General features: G+C 40.5%; 1 protein-coding gene across 2 annotated transcripts in view; it reads right to left on the bottom strand.

Annotated features, from left to right (window-relative positions):
• Positions 1 to 22,214, bottom strand: part of ankrd13b (ankyrin repeat domain 13B) — a 38,017-nt gene that overhangs the window by 3,469 nt on the left and 12,334 nt on the right. The window contains exons 2-14 of one of the 2 annotated variants that reach the window (XM_062419838.1): positions 17,955 to 18,090; positions 16,027 to 16,151; positions 15,100 to 15,145; positions 14,506 to 14,649; positions 13,562 to 13,802; positions 9,387 to 9,453; positions 7,771 to 7,852; positions 5,663 to 5,727; positions 5,287 to 5,289; positions 4,403 to 4,539; positions 3,251 to 3,408; positions 2,822 to 3,010; positions 2,004 to 2,167 (exon numbers count right to left, since the gene is read on the bottom strand). In XM_062419838.1, coding sequence (XP_062275822.1) covers positions 2,004 to 2,167; positions 2,822 to 3,010; positions 3,251 to 3,408; positions 4,403 to 4,539; positions 5,287 to 5,289; positions 5,663 to 5,727; positions 7,771 to 7,852; positions 9,387 to 9,453; positions 13,562 to 13,802; positions 14,506 to 14,649; positions 15,100 to 15,145; positions 16,027 to 16,151; positions 17,955 to 18,090 — 1,557 coding nt within the window. The remainder of the gene's footprint in view (positions 1 to 2,003; positions 2,168 to 2,821; positions 3,011 to 3,250; positions 3,409 to 4,402; positions 4,540 to 5,286; positions 5,290 to 5,662; positions 5,728 to 7,770; positions 7,853 to 9,386; positions 9,454 to 13,561; positions 13,803 to 14,505; positions 14,650 to 15,099; positions 15,146 to 16,026; positions 16,152 to 17,954; positions 18,091 to 22,214) is intronic. The other variant, XM_062419839.1, reaches the window with a different exon arrangement.

Here is a 22,214-nt window from a genome sequence, read left to right as displayed (position 1 = left end):
TTTTTTCTACATCAGTGTGTCTATATGTCTGGTCTTGCTTGAATTATTGGTGAATGTATTGCTGTATTTTGCAGCTACTGTTTCACAGGGGGATAATGGACATCTGATTTCTTTAAATGCCAAAGTAGTGTGTAGAAGATATTCTGCATTTAAAGGTGCAGTGTGTTCTAGTGTGTCTAGATTTAGTGGTATCTAGCAGTGAGGTTGCAGATTGCAACAAACAGGATACCCCTCTCCCTCAACTTCAAAATGTGTAGAACCTATGTTGGCCACGAAACTCACAAAAAACACAAAAGGTCCTTTATACAGTCAGTGTTTGGTTTGTCCATTCCAGGCTACTGTAGAAACATGATGGTGCAACATGACAGCCTCTGTTCCCTAAGTAGATGTAAAAGTTTTCACTCTATGGTAACAAAAACACAACAATTCTTAAGGTGATTATACACTACTTATAACATACTTATAAATATTTATATTCCATTTCTACAAAGTCGATTCTGTTAGATGCCACTAAATACTACACACTGCACCTTTAAAGAGTTTGGAGGGTAGTAACTTCTTAAGCTTTTCCAAAAAAAAACATAAGCCCAAAGGTATAACGAATGGCCTAAACCTTCTTTCCACATATGCAGCAATTTTTTATCATTCAGTCTCACATGTTTAGTCTCAACATGAGTTAAGTGTTACTTTAGCAGCTCTGTTGTGCTCTTCATCTGGTTTGGGGGAAGTTTACAGTCCAGCAACCCCAGCCAAACTCGTTATCCTGAGGAATAGCTTTACGTTTGCCAAACACATCCTCATTCAAAGAGACCTTACTTTTGTATTGTCAGAAGTGAAATGTACTGTTTGAGAAACCAAATAATAAAGCGTTAATCTGACCACTGTCTTAGAATGCAAGATAAGCAGTCAAAGAGATTAATGTTAGAATGAAATAAGAGTCTGATCTTACATTTATCCTTGTCAAATTGAGCAATAGATTAACTAGCTCTACACTGCAATACAATACAATACAATGGTTAGTCTTTATTTCCATGCCCTCCATACTGGTGAGGATGCTGACTTTTTTGGCAGGGACATTCAGTTTTAGCCTCAGTCTTTTAGCATGCTATCATGTTTGTAGCCTGCTGCAATAAAATGCATATCTGAAAAAGTCACCTGGTCCTTGACCTTGACTTAGATTCAGTGTTTAGCATAATGATTGATTGGTGTACAAAGGAATGCTTAAGCCTGATCTTATTGAATGAGGGTACTCTGAATCTACAGTTTGATGGTATCAGTTGAAATGTTTTGTTTAAAACATGGTTATGATTAGACATGATGTTGTTAGGCAGCCATAACATGTTGTTGTTGTGATAGTTCATAGAGTTTCTGGAGGGGTTGGCCCACAATCTTTGAGCAGATGTTTAATTGCTGTGACAATTTGGCTCTTAAGGTTGTAGACAGACTCTTGAACCATACAATGTTGCAGTTTTGTAAGGTGCTCATTATGACTGAGGTAAAGAAAAGGAGAAGAATGTGTCTGCTCGCCCCGAAGGATCTTAGGGGGCAAAGAAAGTATATCCTCTGCTTTGTTCTTTTGCAGACATAATTTATATGATCTTTCCAGCTTACAACAGTGGTCGGTTAAGGTTAGGAGCAAAATCGATGGTCACTGGCTAGAAATGAGAAAACAGCTTTAACATGCTTCTGTCAGAAATTGGAGACTCGTTTTCATAATTACAGTTTAGAGTGACACATCTGCCAGAGTTAGCACTGTATATGTGCCATGTGAGAATGGAAACATGTCTGCAAAAGGACACTAGCAACTGTAACCACAGGGGGCACGGTTTAGCAAACAGCCAATTAAACACATTTGTGTGTGTGTGTGTGTGTGTGTGTGTGTGTGTGTGTGTGTGTGTGTGTGTGTGTGTGTGTGTGTGTGTGTGTGTGTGTGTGTGTGTGTATGTGTGTGTGTGTTGTTAAGAACAGAAAATAATCTTTCAGGAGTGTCACAGTGACTCCACCTGATCGTATTCGGAGCCGGCCTCCAGCAGACTCTGCTGTATGGCGAACTGCAGAAGATCCTCCTCTTCCTCCCTCATGCTGTCTCTCTGTTTGCCCCCTAGCATGGTGTATCCAGGCGGGGGCTCAAACACACACGGGGGAATCTCTCCGGCTCGGCACGACACTGCAGCAAGGGTAAGAGATGGAAAGGCGTGTTATCGAACAGAAAAGGAGATTACTCCCAAGTAAAGGTGAGGAGTGGGAAAGGGAAAGAAAAGGAGTCATTTCTGAGAGAGAGAAAGAAAGAAAAATCCAGAGTAAAAGAAGTTATAACAGGTCATTATCTCTCCATGATAGTGCTGCCAAAATATTCCCCCTACTCAACAGTGCCTATTTTTATAGGACTATAACTCAGGGAGGAGCAATTCAGCTAGATAACATCAAGTATTTCCTGGGAGCTTTCTTCTGAGCGCTCACACAATAAATTATATCTGTTCCCTGCATGGCTGCAGATTTAAATGTGGCTGTCAGGCTTCTGATCAAGGGATAGGATGACGAAAATGAGCAATAATCTTGCACATAACACAAAGAACATAACCTTGCATCCAACGTCGGCAATAAATACGGCTCATAACTCTACGGTGCAACTGTGAACTCTGTTTGTGAACTGAAGTACTGCCCAGGTACTGCCATAAATGTTAGTGGAGATTTATGAAACAGATTGGTTGGGAAAAGTCAACAGAGTGTAAATTTACAGCTGAGACTAATCTCACATGAAGACATGAAATTATGACACATGTCAGTACAGTACAGGGAAGTGAGTCATGTGTGTTCTCACTGGTGGAGCTGGAGCTGGAGACACTGGAGGAGTCACTGCCCGGAGACGGGGTGTCTGTCCTAGGGGGGTCCCTCTGTCCATCCCCCTCCACCCCAACGTCATTGTCGGCACGGATGCCCGTCCCTTCCTCACAGCCGTTCAGGTTGCTGAAGGTGATCCTGGCGTTCAGGATGTGGTAGATAGGGATCTCTGAAGGAAGTGAAGTAACCCACGCATTAACTTTAAAACAATTCTGACATTTAAAAAAATATTTTCCTTTCTTCTCTGTCTGTTCTGCTCCCTTTCTCTCTCTGTCTTCATTTGTTTCCATCCATCCTTGTATCTATTTATTAACTTTTCATTCTCCTCATCATCCCATTAATTTAAACAGCCATCATTTTCACCTCCTTCCCTCCCTCCCTACATCCATCTCACTCTCCCGGCCCTCACCGATCTTGACAGGGAAGCCAGGCGGCAAGCGCAGAGTGATGAAGTCACGCAGCTTAGCAAACAGGGCGTTCGAGATCGCCATGAGATCGATGATAGGCACCACTTGTTCTGCCAAGGACAGAGGATGAGACTCACACAACCACAACTTCGCTTTAAACCTGGAAAAAGAAAAAAAAGAAAAAACAAACAGTGAACACATCTTCGGTGAAGATGCAGAGAAGTAACAGGAAGAGTTTGCTAATGAATCTTAAAAAAACACAATTCTGACAAGCATTACTGTAGCAATTTATATCCTCATTCAGACGATTAATTCCTTGGCCAGAAGTACACAAAGACATTGATTACATCAGCGACTGTCCATAAGCTGCTGAGTCGTGTTCAAATTGAGGCCGATTGATGTCTATACTTTAACTTGTCCGATAATGAACACAGGATTGAGAGGCAGCTCTGCAACCTCAAAGACTTCATCCTCATGATGCTCTGCCATCTTTTGATTTCGTGAAGAACCATGAAACTGACCGCTGAAAATGACAGACCGACCAATTGTCTGTTAGAAGAACAGAGGGTAGATGATTGGACAGCATTACAGGAATTACTGGCAGGAAACAGGAGATGCAATCTGACAGTGTGGTCAGATGGCAGGATATAGAAATCCATGAACATTATCCTTACAAACCCAAAAAATATATACATAAAAAAACAAATCCTTCATTTTCTTGTTCAATTTTCTCCCTTTTTTCCTGTTAAAAAACACATCAGGGTTTTTTTCTCTTGTTTTGTTTGGTAAAATAGTGAAGTAAAGATGATTTCATGAGTCATCCAGACATAGCAGTGTGATAGACTGAGGAGGCAGTCTGTCTAATTATTTCACTCTCTACCAGCTTTGTAGAAACCTATTCCTCGAATGTGTGAAAATGTGAGCGTTTGTCTCTTTCCAACTGTTATTTGTCCGCCTTTCACCACTAGACTTTGGTTGTCAGACGCGTGTGTGTGTGAGTGTGTTTGTGTGTGTGTGTGAGCCTGTCTATCCCGTGCCCATCAGTTTGTCAGCTCTGGCACTTGGCGGTGGGCTTAGAGGGCGACTTGACTGTATGCATCGCTGCCTGTCTGTTTTCCTGTCTGTCGGTGTCAGTCTATATGCCGCCGTGTCACCTCTGGGTCTTGGTGGTGAGCTGGCACGGGTGGCCGATGTCCCTCTGAGTCGGTGACGAGCCCGGGTTGAAGTATTCCTCAGCCGTCAGCGCTGAAGGGTTGGTCACCGCAGGACATGACATCTGGGTCACCAGGGCCTGCAGAGAGACGGAGAAAAGAGATATACAATAAGAAGAAGAAAGTATATGCAAATAATGAATAAACAGGCTTTTTGATCAGGACCGGTGACTCATAGTCAAGTGCCAAGATTTCTGTCTCTTAAAACTCACTTTCTTTGCCCACTTCTGCTGTAGAAGAAAAACTCACCACCTCAGGGATTTTTAGGCTTGTCTTTTACCTACAGACATTTTCATCAGCTGATAAAAAAAGAAAACTGTGCCAAAACTTGAGAGGAAATTTTATTCCAGCTCTTCTCCATCATTACAATAGAATACAATAAATTGGTCTGCTGCGCTAATTAATAAGCTACCGTAGCTCACTTGTCAACTGTGTAGCGGGATGTTCATAAACCTGTCAAAGCTAGCATTACTGGAGGAGGCACAGGATGCTAAAGACTTATGAAAAAGGGTAGATTTCTATCCACGTTGTTGCATTTCCTTCCACTTACAGCTCATAAACCAGATTTGGCACCATAAAAATCTCGGGTCTAAAACTACACCGCAGCTTCACAGTTAAAACTAAATATCTGCAGAGAGAAGCTTTTGCAGAGTGCGTCTGCGTGTTGTGTTGAGAGGACAGGGTTGAAAATAGCAGAGGCGACGGTGAGGGGGAACAAGTGAAAAGAGGAGGAGTCATAGAAGCTCTCCAGCAGAAATAAATTAAAAAACATAATCAATATTTGAGAGCAGGTTGGAGCCTGTGAGTGATTGTTTTACTCTGCAGACATGCTCTGCTGTTGACATAGTGGACTCTGCAGCCAGGATTCATACACTCAACGTCCCTTTGATCAGAGATGATGGGGGCAATGCTGGTATTAAAGATGATCATTAATTTGTGATGACAGTGATCATAATATTGAGTATGATTACTATTACCGTTATGATGGCTGTCCGCAGTTCACTGCAGAGTCCAATTGTGTCCAATCAAACAAGGCATTTTTTTCAGGTTTTAAGAAACTTCTCAACTCATGGAGAACCCCCCCCCCCCCCCCCCCCCCCCCCCCCCCCCCGAAATATTTCATTCAAAGACAACATATGAAATCACCAGAATTGGGCTTGCAAGCTTTTCAAGTGATGTCATGTAAATAAAGTATCTGCTCACCCCGTTGTTAGGACCCATGTGTTGCTCGGCAATCCCGAGGAAGTTCTGCAGTGGAGTCTTTCCACCTGCTCAAAGACACACAGCGGCAGTGAGAATGCAGCAACACAATCGCAATGTACCATCTCTTTTCTCCGTTATGTACACCACAGAGTAATCCAAAGCAGGCCAAAGTTGATGCTCATTCATCAAGAAATGATGAAGCAGAGGCTCAGCAATCTTCACTGTGAGTCTCTGCAGTGTGATCTCCTTCTGCAATGTTTTGCACTGGATAACTTATTGCAATACATGAAGTGTTTTTTGTAGAACTAAAATGAATTGAATTAGAGTGAATTATGCTTTTAGCAGTAAGAAACAATGAATAATCAAAAACTGCAACATCTGAAAGTTAGAATTTTTAAAAATATTGATATAGTTATAATAATTCCTCAATGTAGCTCTAGACCTAAAACATTCTCTTTCCACTCATATTACAGTCCACAAGTAATGCGTTATTTTAAAGGTTTCCTCAATATATTTAGGTTCATTGTAGTTCTTATTTAATTATTTCGAATAATTGTTAATAACATAATAAATTCTGAAAAAGGCAGAAAAAACATACTTTTCAGTGTGTAGTTTTACACTTAAACCAATTTAACACTTTTTCTATTTTTCTTATCATTTATACTAAATTGCACCACCCCTTCTGTAAAATCTCCCAAAAATGTGTCACGGGACCAGTTGTGTAGGTATGTTCTTATTTATTTTCTCTTTTATTTACTAACTCTTTTCGGCATTACAGATCTTGCCAGATCCTGCTATCACCTCGTTCCCCTCACCTGAGTTTCCCTGCCCTCTTCCACAGCTGGCCCTCATCATCATCATTAAATCTTCCACTCAGCCTCCCTCTTATACTGCCTTTCTTCAGTTGTTCCCTGTCAGATCATCTGTCTTCATGCCCTGCTCTTGTCCTGCCTGTTCAGTTCTCCCTGCGACACCCCTGAACTTGCTAGAGGTTTTTTTGGACCTTCCTCTTTATGTTTGGTCAGCTTTTCAATTTGAAGTCTCGTTTTTGTTTGTGTGTTAATACAGTTTTGGTTTTGGACACTTGCACTTCTCATCTGACTCGTGCTTTTGGGTCCAACAGTTTCTGCGTCATTACAAAATTAATTAAATACCTGCAAATTGCTCCGAAAATCTGTACAGAATTAAATCACCAATTATGTGATAATAACCCACAATATGAAAATGATAAACCTTTAGGAGTTCTGCAACACTAAGTAAATCAATAACTTCCTGGAAGAGCTCAGTCTAATTTGGATCTCAGGTGAACCCACAAGGGGGGAACCCTTTGTTTTTAGAGTGCATGGGAACACCAGCTGCTGCCCATTTAGATATGAGAGATATGACCAGCTTGTTAGCATGTGGTTTGAATTTTCTGGTGCTGTGGTTGTCCTCACTGACCAGAAACTGAATGAGTGCTAAGAGCTTTGCAAAGGTCGAACAATCAATATCAATGTCAGCAGGTTCATGATGTGCTTTATGAGACAGTGTCCACATTTTGACCTTTGGCCTACAGCTGGTGCTTGGCTTGGATACATATTGCATTTTTTTTTTACAGCGTTAATAAAATGATGAAAAGTAGCACAAGAGAAGGGCAAACGAAGTGAGTCACTCATTCAGGAGTCAGTGTAGCGCTTCCAACAACACTTCCCTCATGCATATTAGCAGAGTGCAGATGGGGATTGTGACCTATAAGCTCACAGTGGCACGTGTGATGGTTGATCCTGGCTGACAGCGACAGTCCGGAGAGAGAAGCCTGCTAATCCTGTTTGATTTATTATCTGAACCAGAAAACGAGACAGAGCCACCAAGTGAACGTTTCGGGCTGTTAGCCGGAGCCTCTGGGTGATCTCATCGCGCTTAGGTGTGAGGGATTACTCATCAGCGACTCTTTTATCAGACATGTGGTAGCACTTAAGCTGGGGTTTGCAACCGCACAGAGGTGATAATGGAGAAAATCAGCTGTGGCAGCTGTGACGCAACTACAGCAAGAACACCTTGATGGTCTTTTAAAGGTGATAAATGGTCATTTAGCTCCCAGGTACAGTTGTCAAAATACAGTGACATACCTTTTGTCTTGTTCTTGTTCTGGTCTGATAGATGGTCAGTTCTGGTCCTGGTGATCAGCTCCACATTGGATGCCGCGTAAACCTAAGAAAGAATAAAATGATAGTGATGAGAAAATGATCGAACAAAATATGTTCTCATTTTTACAGCATAAATGGCAAGCGAGCACTATTTGCATGTTCCAGCATGAGGGAAAATAGATTGTATCTTCTATTTTTATTATTATTGCCAAAAATGTACAAAACCATGACCCTAAAACTGTGTATTTAAACATGAATTTTGTGTAACATTACACCCCTAATCCATTGTCTGCTGCATACAGGCCAACATCTTCAAGCTCCAGTCCACAGCAGATTACTGCAATTCTTCACTAGTGACCACAAAAAGAAAAAAACAGTATTAGGCCTGCTGATCCTGATTTTACACGGGACAGCAGATAAAGTAAGGAAGAGCTAAAAAGCGGCCGGGAAGACAGAAGCTCAACAGGAGTTGTCTATTTACGTTTTTAACTCTAAATCAATGATGCAGAAAATAGATGCTTTTCAGGCAGCAGGTTTTTTTTTTTACTGTAGAGCCTGTCTGAAGTGCTTTTAAACCACTAGTGACAGATGATGCTGGGTGTCTGACACTTGTCTTCCATCCATCCCTCCAGGGGGTCAAGAAAACAAATGGGGTCAAGGTAATGCATGTGTAGATAGACTTCTTTTTTAACTTTATCTGAGAGGCCAGTGTGGTGTTTTATGTGCTGATGCTCACACTTAATTGATGTTAGAAAACTAACCTTAAAATGTTCTAGGAATTAATTTTTCATCAAAGTGATCAACTGCTTCTATGGATCAAAAAGCTTGGGACTGAATCCTTCCTATATACATGATGATTAAATAATTAGCTTCTAGTACTCAGGTAGTCTGCTTACAGTATTCCTTTGGGGTCTTTACATACATGACAACATATATTGTCATGTACAGTATGTATGCCTGTTACTGACTTTGCGCTTTGGACCGCTGTTCCATCCTGGGCTGAGATGAGTAATGCAATCTGCATTTTAATTACTGGTCTGCTGTATGTGGGTTTCAGTAACTTTGACCTTTTACATCATTTTTCAAAAGAAGTGAACATAGTTTTGGACAAAACCATCATGCAGACATCAGTGGGCAAGTTTCTGAAATGAATTTTCCAGAGCTGACATGATTGAAACAGCGTTTGAAAAAGCTGTAAAACAGTCAATAAAATTCAGTAAATAGCAAAGCTGTTTTATTACTTTATACACATGTAATAAATATACAAATGGCAATTAGATTTTAATATGCATGAGAAATAAGTAAGACAAAAACAAAACGTTATAATAATCATCCGCTTATAGTGATCAATTTGACCCGGACAGGCGTGATCAGTATGAGAGGGTTTCAACTGCACTTTAAAAATGTAGAGGGTTATGTCCTCAAAAGTCTAAAGCAAAGGTTTTAAAATAACTTTGGGAGTGATTCATTCTGGAAATGAAACTCTTCAGGTGAAGTGGACTTATATAAATATTAAATATTAAATTGTGCTCTGACAGCGGTGGTTTCTCTGGACAGTGTGAACGATCAGTGAGCTGTCTGTGCAGCCTGTGCTCTACCTTGGCTTCATATCCATTCACTGTCTCAGTCTTCTCACTCCTCCAGCCCAGTATACCCGTCTTATTCCTGCAATAGAGATTCAACACACCCTAGATCAGTTAGATCAATAAACCAACTGCAATAAACACACTGTATAGTTGCTGTGATAGAAGAAATCTACACATATATACCTGAGAGAAAGTACATATGAGAGTAAAATTCAACCATCCAACTGTAATTTACAGGCCCTGTTTTTTAGTGAGGCATGTCCCATATTCATGATCTATTCACACCATTGAGCTCCTTCTGGTCCAGACGACAGAATGTGACTTGGCTTTTCACATTACTGCTTATATTTTTGTATTAGTTAACAGCTTTGTTGTCTACATTATGGAAAATTATGTTTGGTTTCACAACATATACAGTAGCATTGAAACTAATTGGGACAAGTGACAGGGACATATTTTGAATTAGGTATTTTATCACATTTAAAATATGAGAGCTTTTGGGGAATTTTAAGGTTACACTAGCAGCATGGCCTTAGGCATGCCAATGTTGGTTATTTAGTCCACCATTTTCATTCAGACAGAAATATCTCCATATAGGTGCTGGATTACCATGAACTTTGGTAATTCTCTGACTTTTCGTCTAATACCATCAGGTTGAAGGTTTAATTTGTTTGCTACTTTGGTTTATGACCACCAATAAACTGAAGGTCATCAGCTACTTTATTTTTAGTGCTAATTAGCAAATGTCAGTATGCTAATATGCCCAATTAAGACAGTAATCATCATAAACATTAACTGCTAAATAAAATCATGTTAGCATTATAATTGTGAGCATGTTAGCATGCTAACGTCAGCATTCAGCTTTGCCTATGACAGCCTCACAGAGCTGCTAGCATAGCTGTGTGTAGCCTTGTTTACTTGAATCCGATGTTAGGCAAAGTTATATCTTCTGTCTGATTTTCAGAAATTATATCATAGCTCAATAACTTGAGGGTTCAGTAAACTTTGTACTGGTTAGCCCAACCCTGAAACAGCAAAACTGAAGAGTTTTTTGCCTGGCTGGGTAGAAACTGTATTAATTCCAGAGGTGGATGTCCTGCCTGAGGTGTTTGACAAAGTGGTTTGCTCTAAAGCATCATAAATAGATTATTGGCATGTAGACAGGAGTGCTGACCAAGGAAAATGTGCAGAGGTGACACTGAGGTACAAGTCTGACAGGAAGATGATTACAAGAACCCCCCGCCCCCCTCCTTCAGCCACCCCTCTCTGCCAGCTCACTCCTCTCTATTATTCACCTCTCTGTCTTCTTAACATGGGCATAGATTTGGGTTGTCCCTATCAATATTTCACCGATCTGTTTAAATGTTTCAAACATCACAGAATTGAAAACAACTTCACAGGACAAAATAAAGCTAGTCCGTTGATGTTATATTTACATTTCAGGCGTGAGGTGTTAGCTGTACTTGTGATTGTTGATCAGATATGCTGTTTAAACAACTTTATTACTGTTGATGAAAATTCCTCCCAAAAGCAAATTAAGACATGTGGTCGTTATTAAAGAAGAAACAGTGTCAGTAACAGCTGAGCTTAGTTAATAAGAATGTTCTGTAATCAATCCAGCCATTAATCTGTGAAATTAGTGGGAGAAATATTGACTATTTAATGCCATCTCTCCCCCTTTCAATGAGTGGATCAAGAGAAGAATTATTATTGCATATGTGTCATTAAGACGTGAATATTATTTATAAGCTTAATTAGCCACAGCTTGTATAACTGATCTGTTTGTGAGTCAGACATCATTTTATAAAAAATCATGCTAGCAGCAGCCTGAGCAGCACAGAGACACACAGATCCACAGCCTCACAGGTGAGCTCTGATGTCACAGTGAAAGATTGAGCCATAAATTCAGAGGCTGAATTAGAAATAATTCAAACAGAAGTTTTTGAGAGGATTTAAAGGTATGTAGGTTTAAGGACTGCTTTGGCTCTGTCAGTAACTCATCATTTGTGCTGCCCAAACCAACAAACTGAAGGAAGCACAGAGCTGCAAAATCTCATGTGAGGTTTGAAAACCTTACAACAGATTTAAATAGAGGTTAGGGTGACACAGTTTCAGGCGGGTCAGCAAATACATATACTCAACATTTTGCAGAGTCAGGCTCTTTATGTGTGTGTGCCCACATGTGCATATGAGCAAGAAAAAATAGTCAGGGAGCAAGTGCACATATGTAAATATTTTGGCCATCCAACAAAAAATATCTTTACTAAAGTTAAACTAAACTTAGGCCTTTGGTTCTTCTCACTCACTTTTCATCTGTTAACATTGACTTCCTGTCTTTGTGTCTCTTTCTATGATTTGATAATATATCACTGCCTCTCCCTGCAGTCTATTTTTTCCCCTTTCTTCACCTATCTCCAAACCATCGACTCCTCCTGTTTTCCCTATTGTCATACATATGACATATTATCTTTCTCTCAGTCGCTGTCGCCGACCTCTTTCTTTTATCCCTATTTTTTGTTTACCATTTTCTCCCCACCATCCCATTCTGTCTAAAACTATACCTGTCCCGTCATCCCTCTCTGTTTCTCTCTGTCACATCAGTCTTATATTACCACCTGACTGGAATAAAATTAGTTTTGTCCTCTATGCCCCTGCTTGCTCTATATGTCCCTCCCTTCTCTCCTCTTTTCCATTTCCTCTCATCTCTAAAGGCCTAGCTATGTCACTTCATCTAAAATGAAGCTGTAAAAATGTAATGTCATCGTAATAAAAAGCTCTTAAATTGACTGCATACAAGCAGTCTTGTCTGTCTCTCCCGTGTATTTTTGTTCTGCTGTCTGCTCCTCATTTCCATGTTGGTGCATTTTACTTGCACTGGAGTGTTGAGCTTTAGCGGTCTGAGCCTGATTCACACAGCATTAATACAAATTTTCCTAGCTCACATATTGTTATGTATTCCTTGACATTTAAGGCATTAATTCCACATGGAACACAAAAGATCAAGAATGGAGTTTTTAGCTACATTAAAATTGATTTCAACTGAACGCTAGCTAGTGTAACTTTTGCTGGACATTGGCAGACGTCAGAGTTGGGAAGTAACGAAGTATTTGTACTTTGTTACTGTACTTAAGTAGATTTTCCAGGTATCTGTACTTCACTTGAGTATTTGTATTTCTGATGACTTTTTACTTTTACTCCCTACATTTGAACACAAATATCTGTACTTTCTACTCCTTACATTGTCAAAACAGGCTTATTACTTCCAACATCCGTGACATTATAAAAAGAAGACATGACGTGCAAATAAGCGATAGAAAACCAATCTTTTTTTTTGGTGTGTGCGGCGCTCCCTGTCCCCCGATAAGATGCCCACATCGAAACCCGCTACAGGAATGAAAGTCCAACAATGTGTGCAGACAGTGCAGGAATATGACCAACACATGCTGTGCACTGTGCAAAGTTTACAGAGGTCAAATTAACAGATTAACGCTAGTAAAAAACATCAACACGTTATGCTTGGCAGTGGCGATTCTAGGATCAGGGGGGCCCCAGACAAAGACGCCCACTGATTTTTTTGTCTGTGCAGGTTGTTAACAAAAGAGGAAAACTATCCTATTTAGTTTTTTCGAGTTATCAGGAGAGGTATTGTGCATCATTGACAGTAAAAAAAATGTACTTTTTACTTTTGTACTTAAGTACATTTCAGAGCCTTTACTTTTTACTTGAGTAAAGGAGTTGAATCAGTACTTCTACTTTTCCAGAGTCGTTTTCTACACAAGTATCTGTACTATTGCCACCTCTGAGGCGGACAAAAGTGTGGAAGATTTCTCCCTTTATGATTGTTAAGAGTTGTTGGTGAGACTCTTTGAATCTGAGATACTAACAGCATTTCATATCCTGACCAGCACTGGAAATTGACACAATACACCTTCTAAGTTTGCTTAGTTATTCAGAAAAAATGGACCAAAGATGCAGAGTCTATTAACAGCTGCTGTATATTAGTTTTTACATCAAGGATTTTCCTATAATCTTTGAATATTTAATGTGTTTTAGTTGCACTCCTTGCTTGATTTACACCAAACTCGTTTGCAGAGTAGAATACCAATGTCTCTCTTGCAACAGACAATAATCTAACACAATCTATATTTAAATTCTGTGTATTTAAGTTGCTTTCGATTGTGTCTGACCTCTCAAAGGCGATGTTGCAAGTGTCCAGCTGAGTGGTCACCACAGGGGCAGAAAGCCTGCCTGCTACCTGCTCATCACTGGGCTGCGTCACCCCAAGCATGCCCAAACTGGCGCCGTTGCTGCTGCAGGCGCCACCATTTCCCCGGCCAGGTGAGAGCGCCGTCAGAGACGAGACACACAAAGTCTCACAGAACACCAGCTGCCTGTCATGGTCGACCTCCATTACCTCTGCATTAGAGTCTGGGAGGCAAGACGGTGACAAACGAATGAAGAGAAATATGAGGGCAATGTTAGTGAGCAAGACAGAAGCAGCTAACAAATTGAGAGTAGGAATTAATAGCAGTACACACGTCCATGAGGCTGCTGAGAACAAATATACAATAAGTACAGTACAGGCCCATCCAGTCAGGCCCAGGAGGAACAGGACATTATGGAGAGAGTCCAGAAAAAGGCAGAATAATTTAAGGTGGTGAGAAGAAGAAAGATAAAAATAAAAGAACTGGGTGAAATTATGTAGAGAAGAGACAATGGAAAGTGCTGTCCAGTGAGGCTAAGAAGAGTCAGGTGGAGAGCAAGAGGCTCATCCTGGAAAGCAAAAACATGGTCACACCTGTACCCATCTCTGTGAATTTGCTGCCTCTCGACATTTGCTTCGTGTGAAACCCGGGCGACTGATAAATATAAGAATGTGTTTCTCAAAATGCAGCGTGGACCTGTGAATTCACACGATCAGCCAGGGGAAACAGTGTTGTCTTGATGCATCTGGTGTCCCATCACCTCATTTAGTACAACATTACACCACCAAAATAATAACGGCAGATTTACAGCCGATGATCTTTCTGCTCATCATTTCACCAAAATTTTATGGGACTGAATGCAAATGTGAATGGAAAACCAAGATACACAGAGTGTGACAAACATATTACATATCTTAACTTCTAACCTTGTCCTCTGAAAATGAAGCTTCGGTTTCCTCTCTGCCAGGTCATCTGTTCAAAACCCATCAGGGTGGTGTCAACGCGGAGACACTGTCCGCTCTTCCAGACTCTGTAGGTGTCGCTGGGGCAGATACGAGACACCAGAGGCACTGAGGACAAACACAGGCACACACTTTTAAACCATGATAATATAGATCGAAATTACACTGCAGTTTCCCTAATTTCCTGTCATATCTAATGCAGCAATTCTCAGTGTTCATTCTGTTTTTTTTATTTGGTTCATGCTTATACTCCCAATAATCGATAACTTTCAGTACTGACAACAATATAACAACAATATACTGCTTAAAAATAAACAGGAAATTGACTCAACTTGTACAATTCATACACTCGTAGTGAAAGTACAGCACTTGAGATAAAAAGTGTATGCTATTTAACTCTAAAACCAAGGCCAAGAAGTGCATGAGTATCAGTGTCCAGTACAACAGGAAGAAACAGGCTTCTTCATCCCCAGAGGGAGACGATAACATGATTAATCCTGACTGGGCGGTACTGGACTGCTTTACTGACTGGATTGACACACAGATAACTGGACTCACCCCAGCTGGTAAATTCCCATTTCATCTCCACATAGAAGTCCTGGGCCTGTACAGAAAACAGAGAGCGAGAACAAATGAAAGAGCGATGGACATAAAGAAGAGAACGGAGAGAGAGAGAAAGAGAGTTGCAGAGATAGAGGGTGATGAATTTAAAGATGGATAGATACAGAGAGGAGAGCAGCAAAGTGGAGGGAAAGAAAAATAGGGAGAATGCAGTGATGCTGCTTCACCGTCTGCACCAAAGAATGTGGGGCTGGCATGGAGAAGCTTGTGTGTGTGTGTAGGTTAATAATAGAAATGATGGATGGAGGGATGGATGGATGGAGAATGATGTGGGTGAGATGTACGAGTACTCATTGTCATATTCAAAGTATGAGGGTGTTGTGTCTACCGCTTGAATCTGTTGGTGTGTGCGTGACTTTGTGTGTATATGTATCAGAGAGCCAGCTGGAGCAGATACACAGGGAGACAGACTGTGTGAAGGCAGTTTTCTGAACCTCTGCTACTGTTCTCTGCAGCTCTACCGTTGCAGCGGCTTCAAAATGATCTGCTGCACCTCCACACTTTCCTGTCAGGATTATAACAGTCAACCTTCTCCTTTTTCATCACAGCTACAGCGCTCCAGGGAATAGCGATGACTCAAATTACCTAGAGGCAGAGGGTTTCGCTACATAGAAACACATCCGCTGAGTATATATCCCTTGTTGAATAGTAAACAAAGTTATTAATACCATCAAACAAAACCAAGAGTATTTTTTCTCAGAAAACAAAAATGTAAATATCACAAAGACAAATCTTCATTTCAAATGAATGGAACTCTGCCTTTGTAGTTTGGTTTCATGTATGTTATTTTGTGTTCATGGATGTGTGTGTATATGTGTGTAGTTTTTCCATGCGTGCATTAAAAGTGTTTGTGTGAAATCCCACTTGGCGCAGTCGCTCCAGTAGGATGGGGATGCCCGCCAGCCTCTTGGCAGTCCTCTGGTAGTCACGGTAACGAAGCACTAGACGCACCAACTCTGGATCTCTGGTACTCACCGCCTCCTGAAGAACTGAGAGAGAGAGAGAGAGAGAGAGAGAGAGAGAGAGAGAGAGAGAGAGAGAGAGAGAGAGAGAGAGAGTAAAACAGAGCCAATCACTCAGGCCTCATTTAAAATTTATGTACATGAGCAACTTAAGGGGTTAACGAGAATTGTCGAAACTGAAGTAGGCCGAAGGAAAAGCTGGTGCGACCAATTACTGCGGCTCGCCCATCATTCATCAGACTGCCACTTTGCTGTTTAATCTTACAGGCTGTTCTACACTTGGAACAATTACAGAACAATTTCCTTTCTCTTTCTTTGTAAGCACACATCTGAAAAAAGGCTTACACACACACACACACACACACACACACACAAACACACACGTATATCATATATATATGTAGATTCTTATAATTTGATAACAAAACCGGGAAGTGCCATTTACAGACATAGTAATCAGATGAATACACACAAAATATGATTGCTTTATGACACTCTGCAAACACAGAAACAACACAGAAAGGAGAACAAAAGATTTCATTGAACGTAACTCATATAATCCATCATAATCAAGAATACATTTACATGCAGCGTTACACATTTCCAAAAAAAAAGGAACAAACGCAAAAAATATTAAGGTGGGATATGGACAAGGATATCAACCAATATCATTTCAAGGTTAAAAAAATAATTGATTTCACACTCTACTAGTCTCCCATTGCTAGACGTAACTCTACACTACATTTGTACAGTGACAGCAGAGATGTCTGGCAGCAGCTTTCATCAAGAGGCCAAAACTGTCATCTGCCATGGTAAGATAGTGCCAGTGGGAAATGTAGAAGTGTAATTAATACAGTGCAAATACAGTGTTGCATATCATATATTAAAAGTTACTGGAGTACTTATAGCAACCAAGGAGGCCACATCAAAAATCATCTGCATTTTCAGGCCATGTGTGATTTGTGTTTTTTCACTTGTTTACTGCAGATGACTATGGCTATGCTTACCATATTCAATTCTTTTGATGTGCAAACATTTTTACTTTGAATACACCACAGGATGGACCGAACTGCCTCCTTTGCACATACAGTAATTAAAAATGTTGTCAAAGGATTCTTTCATTCGCTTGTCTCCCTTTGAAGAACTTATTAACAGGAAAGATGCTGCAAGTAGCATTTTAACATCAGTAAATATTAACACCGTGCACACTGTGCAGTAGAGGTATAAAAATTCCCAAATGTCAGAAATTAGTATAAGAACAAATCATGACCTAATTTTTCAGGAGCTACTTGTGATTTATGTATCAGTCAGCAGTTCCTGATTTTTTGGATTTATGTTTTATGATTCCATGATTTATGAATTGTGTTACCCATATATCGTTTCCACATTTATACAATATAAAGGGAAGATGGCACTGTTCTACTAGTACAATTAGAGCAAAATCTTTCCCAGTTTTTTGCAATGATAAACACTCTGATGAGTTACCCATGACATCTTCTTCCAAAGAAAGCAAAAAGTTTCCTGGGTAAGTGTGCTCATAATTTTGAGTACCCACATTAACCACCGGTGTGAGATAGAAACTACCAATCATCTCCACTGTGGTCTCATTGTTGACTATAATTATACCAAAGTGTCATAATTAATGTAACCACTATATATTACTGTATAAAATGCTGCTCATAGCACCTTTATCCTGAAGCAAAAATACGCCCCCAACAAAGCCACCAAGAATACGTTGTGTACACTGCAAACTGTGTTTTACTAACACAGAAATAAGCTCAGTGCCCTCCACACACACACACACACACACACACACACACACACACTCACCGGTCCATCCATTGGAGTTCTCCTTGCTAACGTCAGCTCCGTTCTGCAGCAGGACCCTGGCACAGTCCAGGTGGCCCAGTGTGACAGCCAGGTGGAGAGGAGTCCGGCCACGAGGGTCCAGAGACTCTAAATCAGTCTAGGTGCATCAAGGAGGGGGAGGAGGACAATAAGAAAGAGGAGAAAGAAGTAAATAGATAAATAAGAGAGAAGCAAAGATGAAAGGAAACAGAGGGAAAGAAAATATGAATAAGAAAGGGGTGGAGAGGAGGAAAAGGGAAAGCAGACAGACAGAGATAAAGTAGGAGGAGAGGAAATTGGGGTTAATTGCATATCATTGTAGTGCTCTTCTAGCTCAGACAGAGCGGGAGGAAGAAACAGACAAATATAATAGAGACGCAAGCGTGAAGATGACGACAGAGAGATGGAAACAGAGACAGTGACAGGTGCTAATTGATCTGTCAGCACTCCAGCATGGCTGGGTGCTACCCTGCTGCAGCATCACACTTATTTTCAGGGCTTTAGCTATTCTTTTAATCAGGTCTCCACACCCACCTGAAGTCTTCTGTCTGCTATTCTTCAAAAGATTCACCTTTCAGCTTAAAACATTGCCAGTTTGAATATTGGCTGGGAATGTTAACAGGTAAAGTAAATAAACAGCATTCATCTCAATTTGTCCTGGATGTACAGTGTGTTATGGAGCCAAAAGTATTTGCTGTATTTGTTGTATTTGCATCTCTAAAGCAAACCATTAAATTAAAAAGGGGGTTATTGTGTCATGTCAGGCCAAAAATGTATCTAATTAAGTGACCTGCTTTATGCTTTTTCAAGTCTTTAAAAACATAGTTTGACATTTTATCAATTTTTTTTTCTTGCCCAGTGTTAGATAAGTAGTAGTATGCTTAATATGTAGCTAGATCCTGCAGGGTATTAGCTTAGCTTAGCATAAAGACTGGAAGCAAAGGGAAACAGCTAGTCTGGCTCTGTCCAAAGTTTAAAAAGCCTAATTACGACAACTCTACAACATGTTGATTTAGCATTCCTCCTGCAAAACTAAATAGCTAAAATACCAAGGGGTAATGAAGGTGTTGAAGGAAGCAAGTAGCCCACTACAACTGATGCATATCCTGTTTCACTCAGAAATGCATCATGGTGCAGAAGTTACATACCCTCATAATGCCGTTTCATCTGGACTTTAACGGACTGATATGAGAGTGGTATTAATTCAGCTAACAAGCTAACGAGAAGTGAAACAAGTGGACTAAAACTAATCTGAACTAATGCACAATTTTCCAGGAAGGATTTTGACTTTGTCACCATCAATCAGAACAGCTTATACTATTATTAGCTTGTAGGCATATGTCATGAACAGGTGAAAGAAAAAAAGAAAAACATATTGTATCATATCATCTGATTTTAATATGTTTTGTCATATGAATAAGTAGTGAGCCAACGTTGGAAAGCACTGCTGCAGTTTCTACAGCATAGACATGGTAACATGTCATTACTGATCAGCAAGGCTTGTCTGTTGCAGCATCAACAGCAACAATATGTTTATTATTACATGAGTTGCTGCTTGTGAACATGATGAGATGTCATGTCTCTACACCATTCGATTTAATCAAGCGCTAGCTGTTTTGCTATGTGCGAAACTGCCCATCCCTCTCTCTGTCCGTTCCCTGGGGCCAAGGCCGTCCTCTGTGCCACTGTTTTGATGTTGCCTCTGTCTGCAGTATGCTCCTAAATCACCAACTTATCCTACACTGATCTCAGTTCTGCCATACAATGAAACAGTGCTGCTGACGGGCATCATTATCCAGGGCCCGGGCTGATCCAAGGTCAGTTCTGTCAATCTGTTGCAGGCTTGAATTCTAATTAAGGATTACTCTCAGAGCTGAGTGTAGCATGACTCAGAATCAGCACTTTAAGGTGTACTTTCTGGAAGCTGTGGAAAATTCTTTCAAAGAGTATAAATGTGGAGAATATTGTCAGTGTTGCAGTTGTTCTACATAGTGTGTTTATAATATTAATATATAGAATGGAATAGAATAGAACACCTTTATTGTCATTGTACAAGAACATACAACGAGATAAGGGGTGTTACATCTGAAAACAGTGCTGATTAGTCAATAAAAAGAAACAATAAAACGAACCAATAAGACAGACAACATAAGCAAGCACACAATGTACAATGTATTAGAAATGTAGCTGAGCAAGGGAGATATCAGAATCCTTAAAGATGAATATCAGGCAATTGAGAATAGACCAAACAAAAAAGAAAAATCAATTGAATATAGTATAAAATGACTGGCAGCCAGTGTCCAACGGAGGTTATTACACACCAAGAAACACACATTGTGAACACAGCCAGCCAGACTCCGCCGCTACACTATCAATCAGTTACTGCTGCCTTCTGTTTCTGCTATTTGCAAGGGAAATGAGGAAAACTGCACAAGATACACACAAACATAGATGAGTGTATGGATGCAAATACAGACACACTAAGATACACATACAAATGCTCACATACGCAATGAAATGGAAAAGCTCTTAGAATATTTGAATACACACTTGATTGAGTTTTAGTAACATCTAACTCAATAGAAGAGCATAATAGCATGGTTTCAGCTTGTTAACGGGTGCACTATCTCTGTAAGATCTTGCACTATCCACTCTTTAGTTAAGAGCTTTCTCCTCTCTGCAGCTCTTTCTAAAGCAACACTAGGACAGAGTAAGAGACACAAACTGTAAACACACACAAAATGTGAATATCAATTGTAAGGAACTGTCTGTCAGCAACATATGAGACAGGCAAAGATGGAAAAACAGAAACAGAAAAGCAATGGATTGCTGTTTCAAGAGATGGCTATGGCAAACATATATATGCTGAATGGTGGGGAGAAAATAGGAACAGAAGGCAAAAGAGAGCAAAGAGAAAAGGAGGCAGAGAAGGGAGCTCAAGGAGACAACAACAACAGGAGGGAGTCCCTCTCTCTGGAGCGATGGAGACTGGGGAATAGAGGGTGGGGGCGTCATAGCAACGCAAGGGGAAGCAAGAGAGCAGTCAGCTTTGTTTGTGTGAGCCGGACAACCAAAGGAGTCCAGGTGTAACATGCAAATACAGACCACTTTTATCGCTGTGTGTGTGTGTGTGTGTGTGTGTGTGTGTGTGTGTGTGTGTGTGTGTGTGTGTGTGTGTGTGTGTGTGTGTGTGTGTGTGTGTGTGTGTGTGTGTGTGTGCGCGCATGTGTGTGCACTGCAGTGTCTCAAAGGACACTGCTGACAACATATGCTTAGGCAGCATAAATGTGAAAAACTAAAGTCATAGGAAGGATTTCAAAGTCCAAACTGAGGCTTGCATCATTTAAACAACATGCAGCAGAGAAAGAGACATGTGTGCAAGTGTAACCCACCATTTAATACCAATAGCAAGTTTTAGAAAAAACCTTTTAACCCAAAATGGAATTAGTACTTTGGAAAGAAATTCCCGACATATTATTGTTAGGACATGAAAATTAATAAAAGAGAGAAATAGAAGAAAAAGAGACTGGAACAGAGCTGATGGTGAAAAGGTTCTACTTGAATTTTCTTTCATTTCTTCTCTGTTTATGGCAATTGTATTGTCTCACACCTGTCCGTTCATCCATTACTCCCCCTTCAAGTGGCTACGTGCAATGTTCTTCATGATCAGTTTAGGCTTATTTTACAGCTGTACTCAATTTCACTTACTAGATATAAGAGCTGAGGGCGGACGGCTGAAATGCAGCTTAAAGATGTGAGCGAAGGGACGAGGGACAGAGGGATAGACAGAAACATGTGGTAAGGTGTTAGGAGAGAGAAAGATGGGGAGGGAAAGTCAAGATAGGATGGCAGCGAGGTGATAACAGAAGACGGGGAGGATGTAGGAGAAGACACGTCAGAGAGATCACAGGATGCTGCCAGAAAACAGATACATAACACAGGATGACAGGGAGACTATCCAACAATCCACTGAGCTGTTAGCTCCTGTAGCTGCTTCCCTCTCTCCAGCTACACCTGATGTAGCTCCTGTCTGGCTAAAAGTCATAATTTAAAAAAACAAAAAGAATGGGAGAATATATTTCACCTGTCTTCTTGGTTTCTATTTTTTCCTCCATACCTTGCACTTCTCTGGGTGTTGCATTATACCTCCAGGCCTGCGGTATTATTTACAACATCCATCAAACAAGGTATGCAAGCAGATTAAAGCCTGAAATGTTATTGAGGGCATATCAGCATCTAAAT

Source organism: Scomber scombrus, chromosome 5 (genome assembly GCF_963691925.1).
Source record: "Scomber scombrus chromosome 5, fScoSco1.1, whole genome shotgun sequence".
In the NCBI taxonomy this organism is placed as follows: domain Eukaryota; kingdom Metazoa; phylum Chordata; class Actinopteri; order Scombriformes; family Scombridae; genus Scomber; species Scomber scombrus.
The sequence above is the reverse complement of the archived record's forward strand: the minus strand, read 5'-3'. Positions and strand labels throughout refer to the sequence as shown.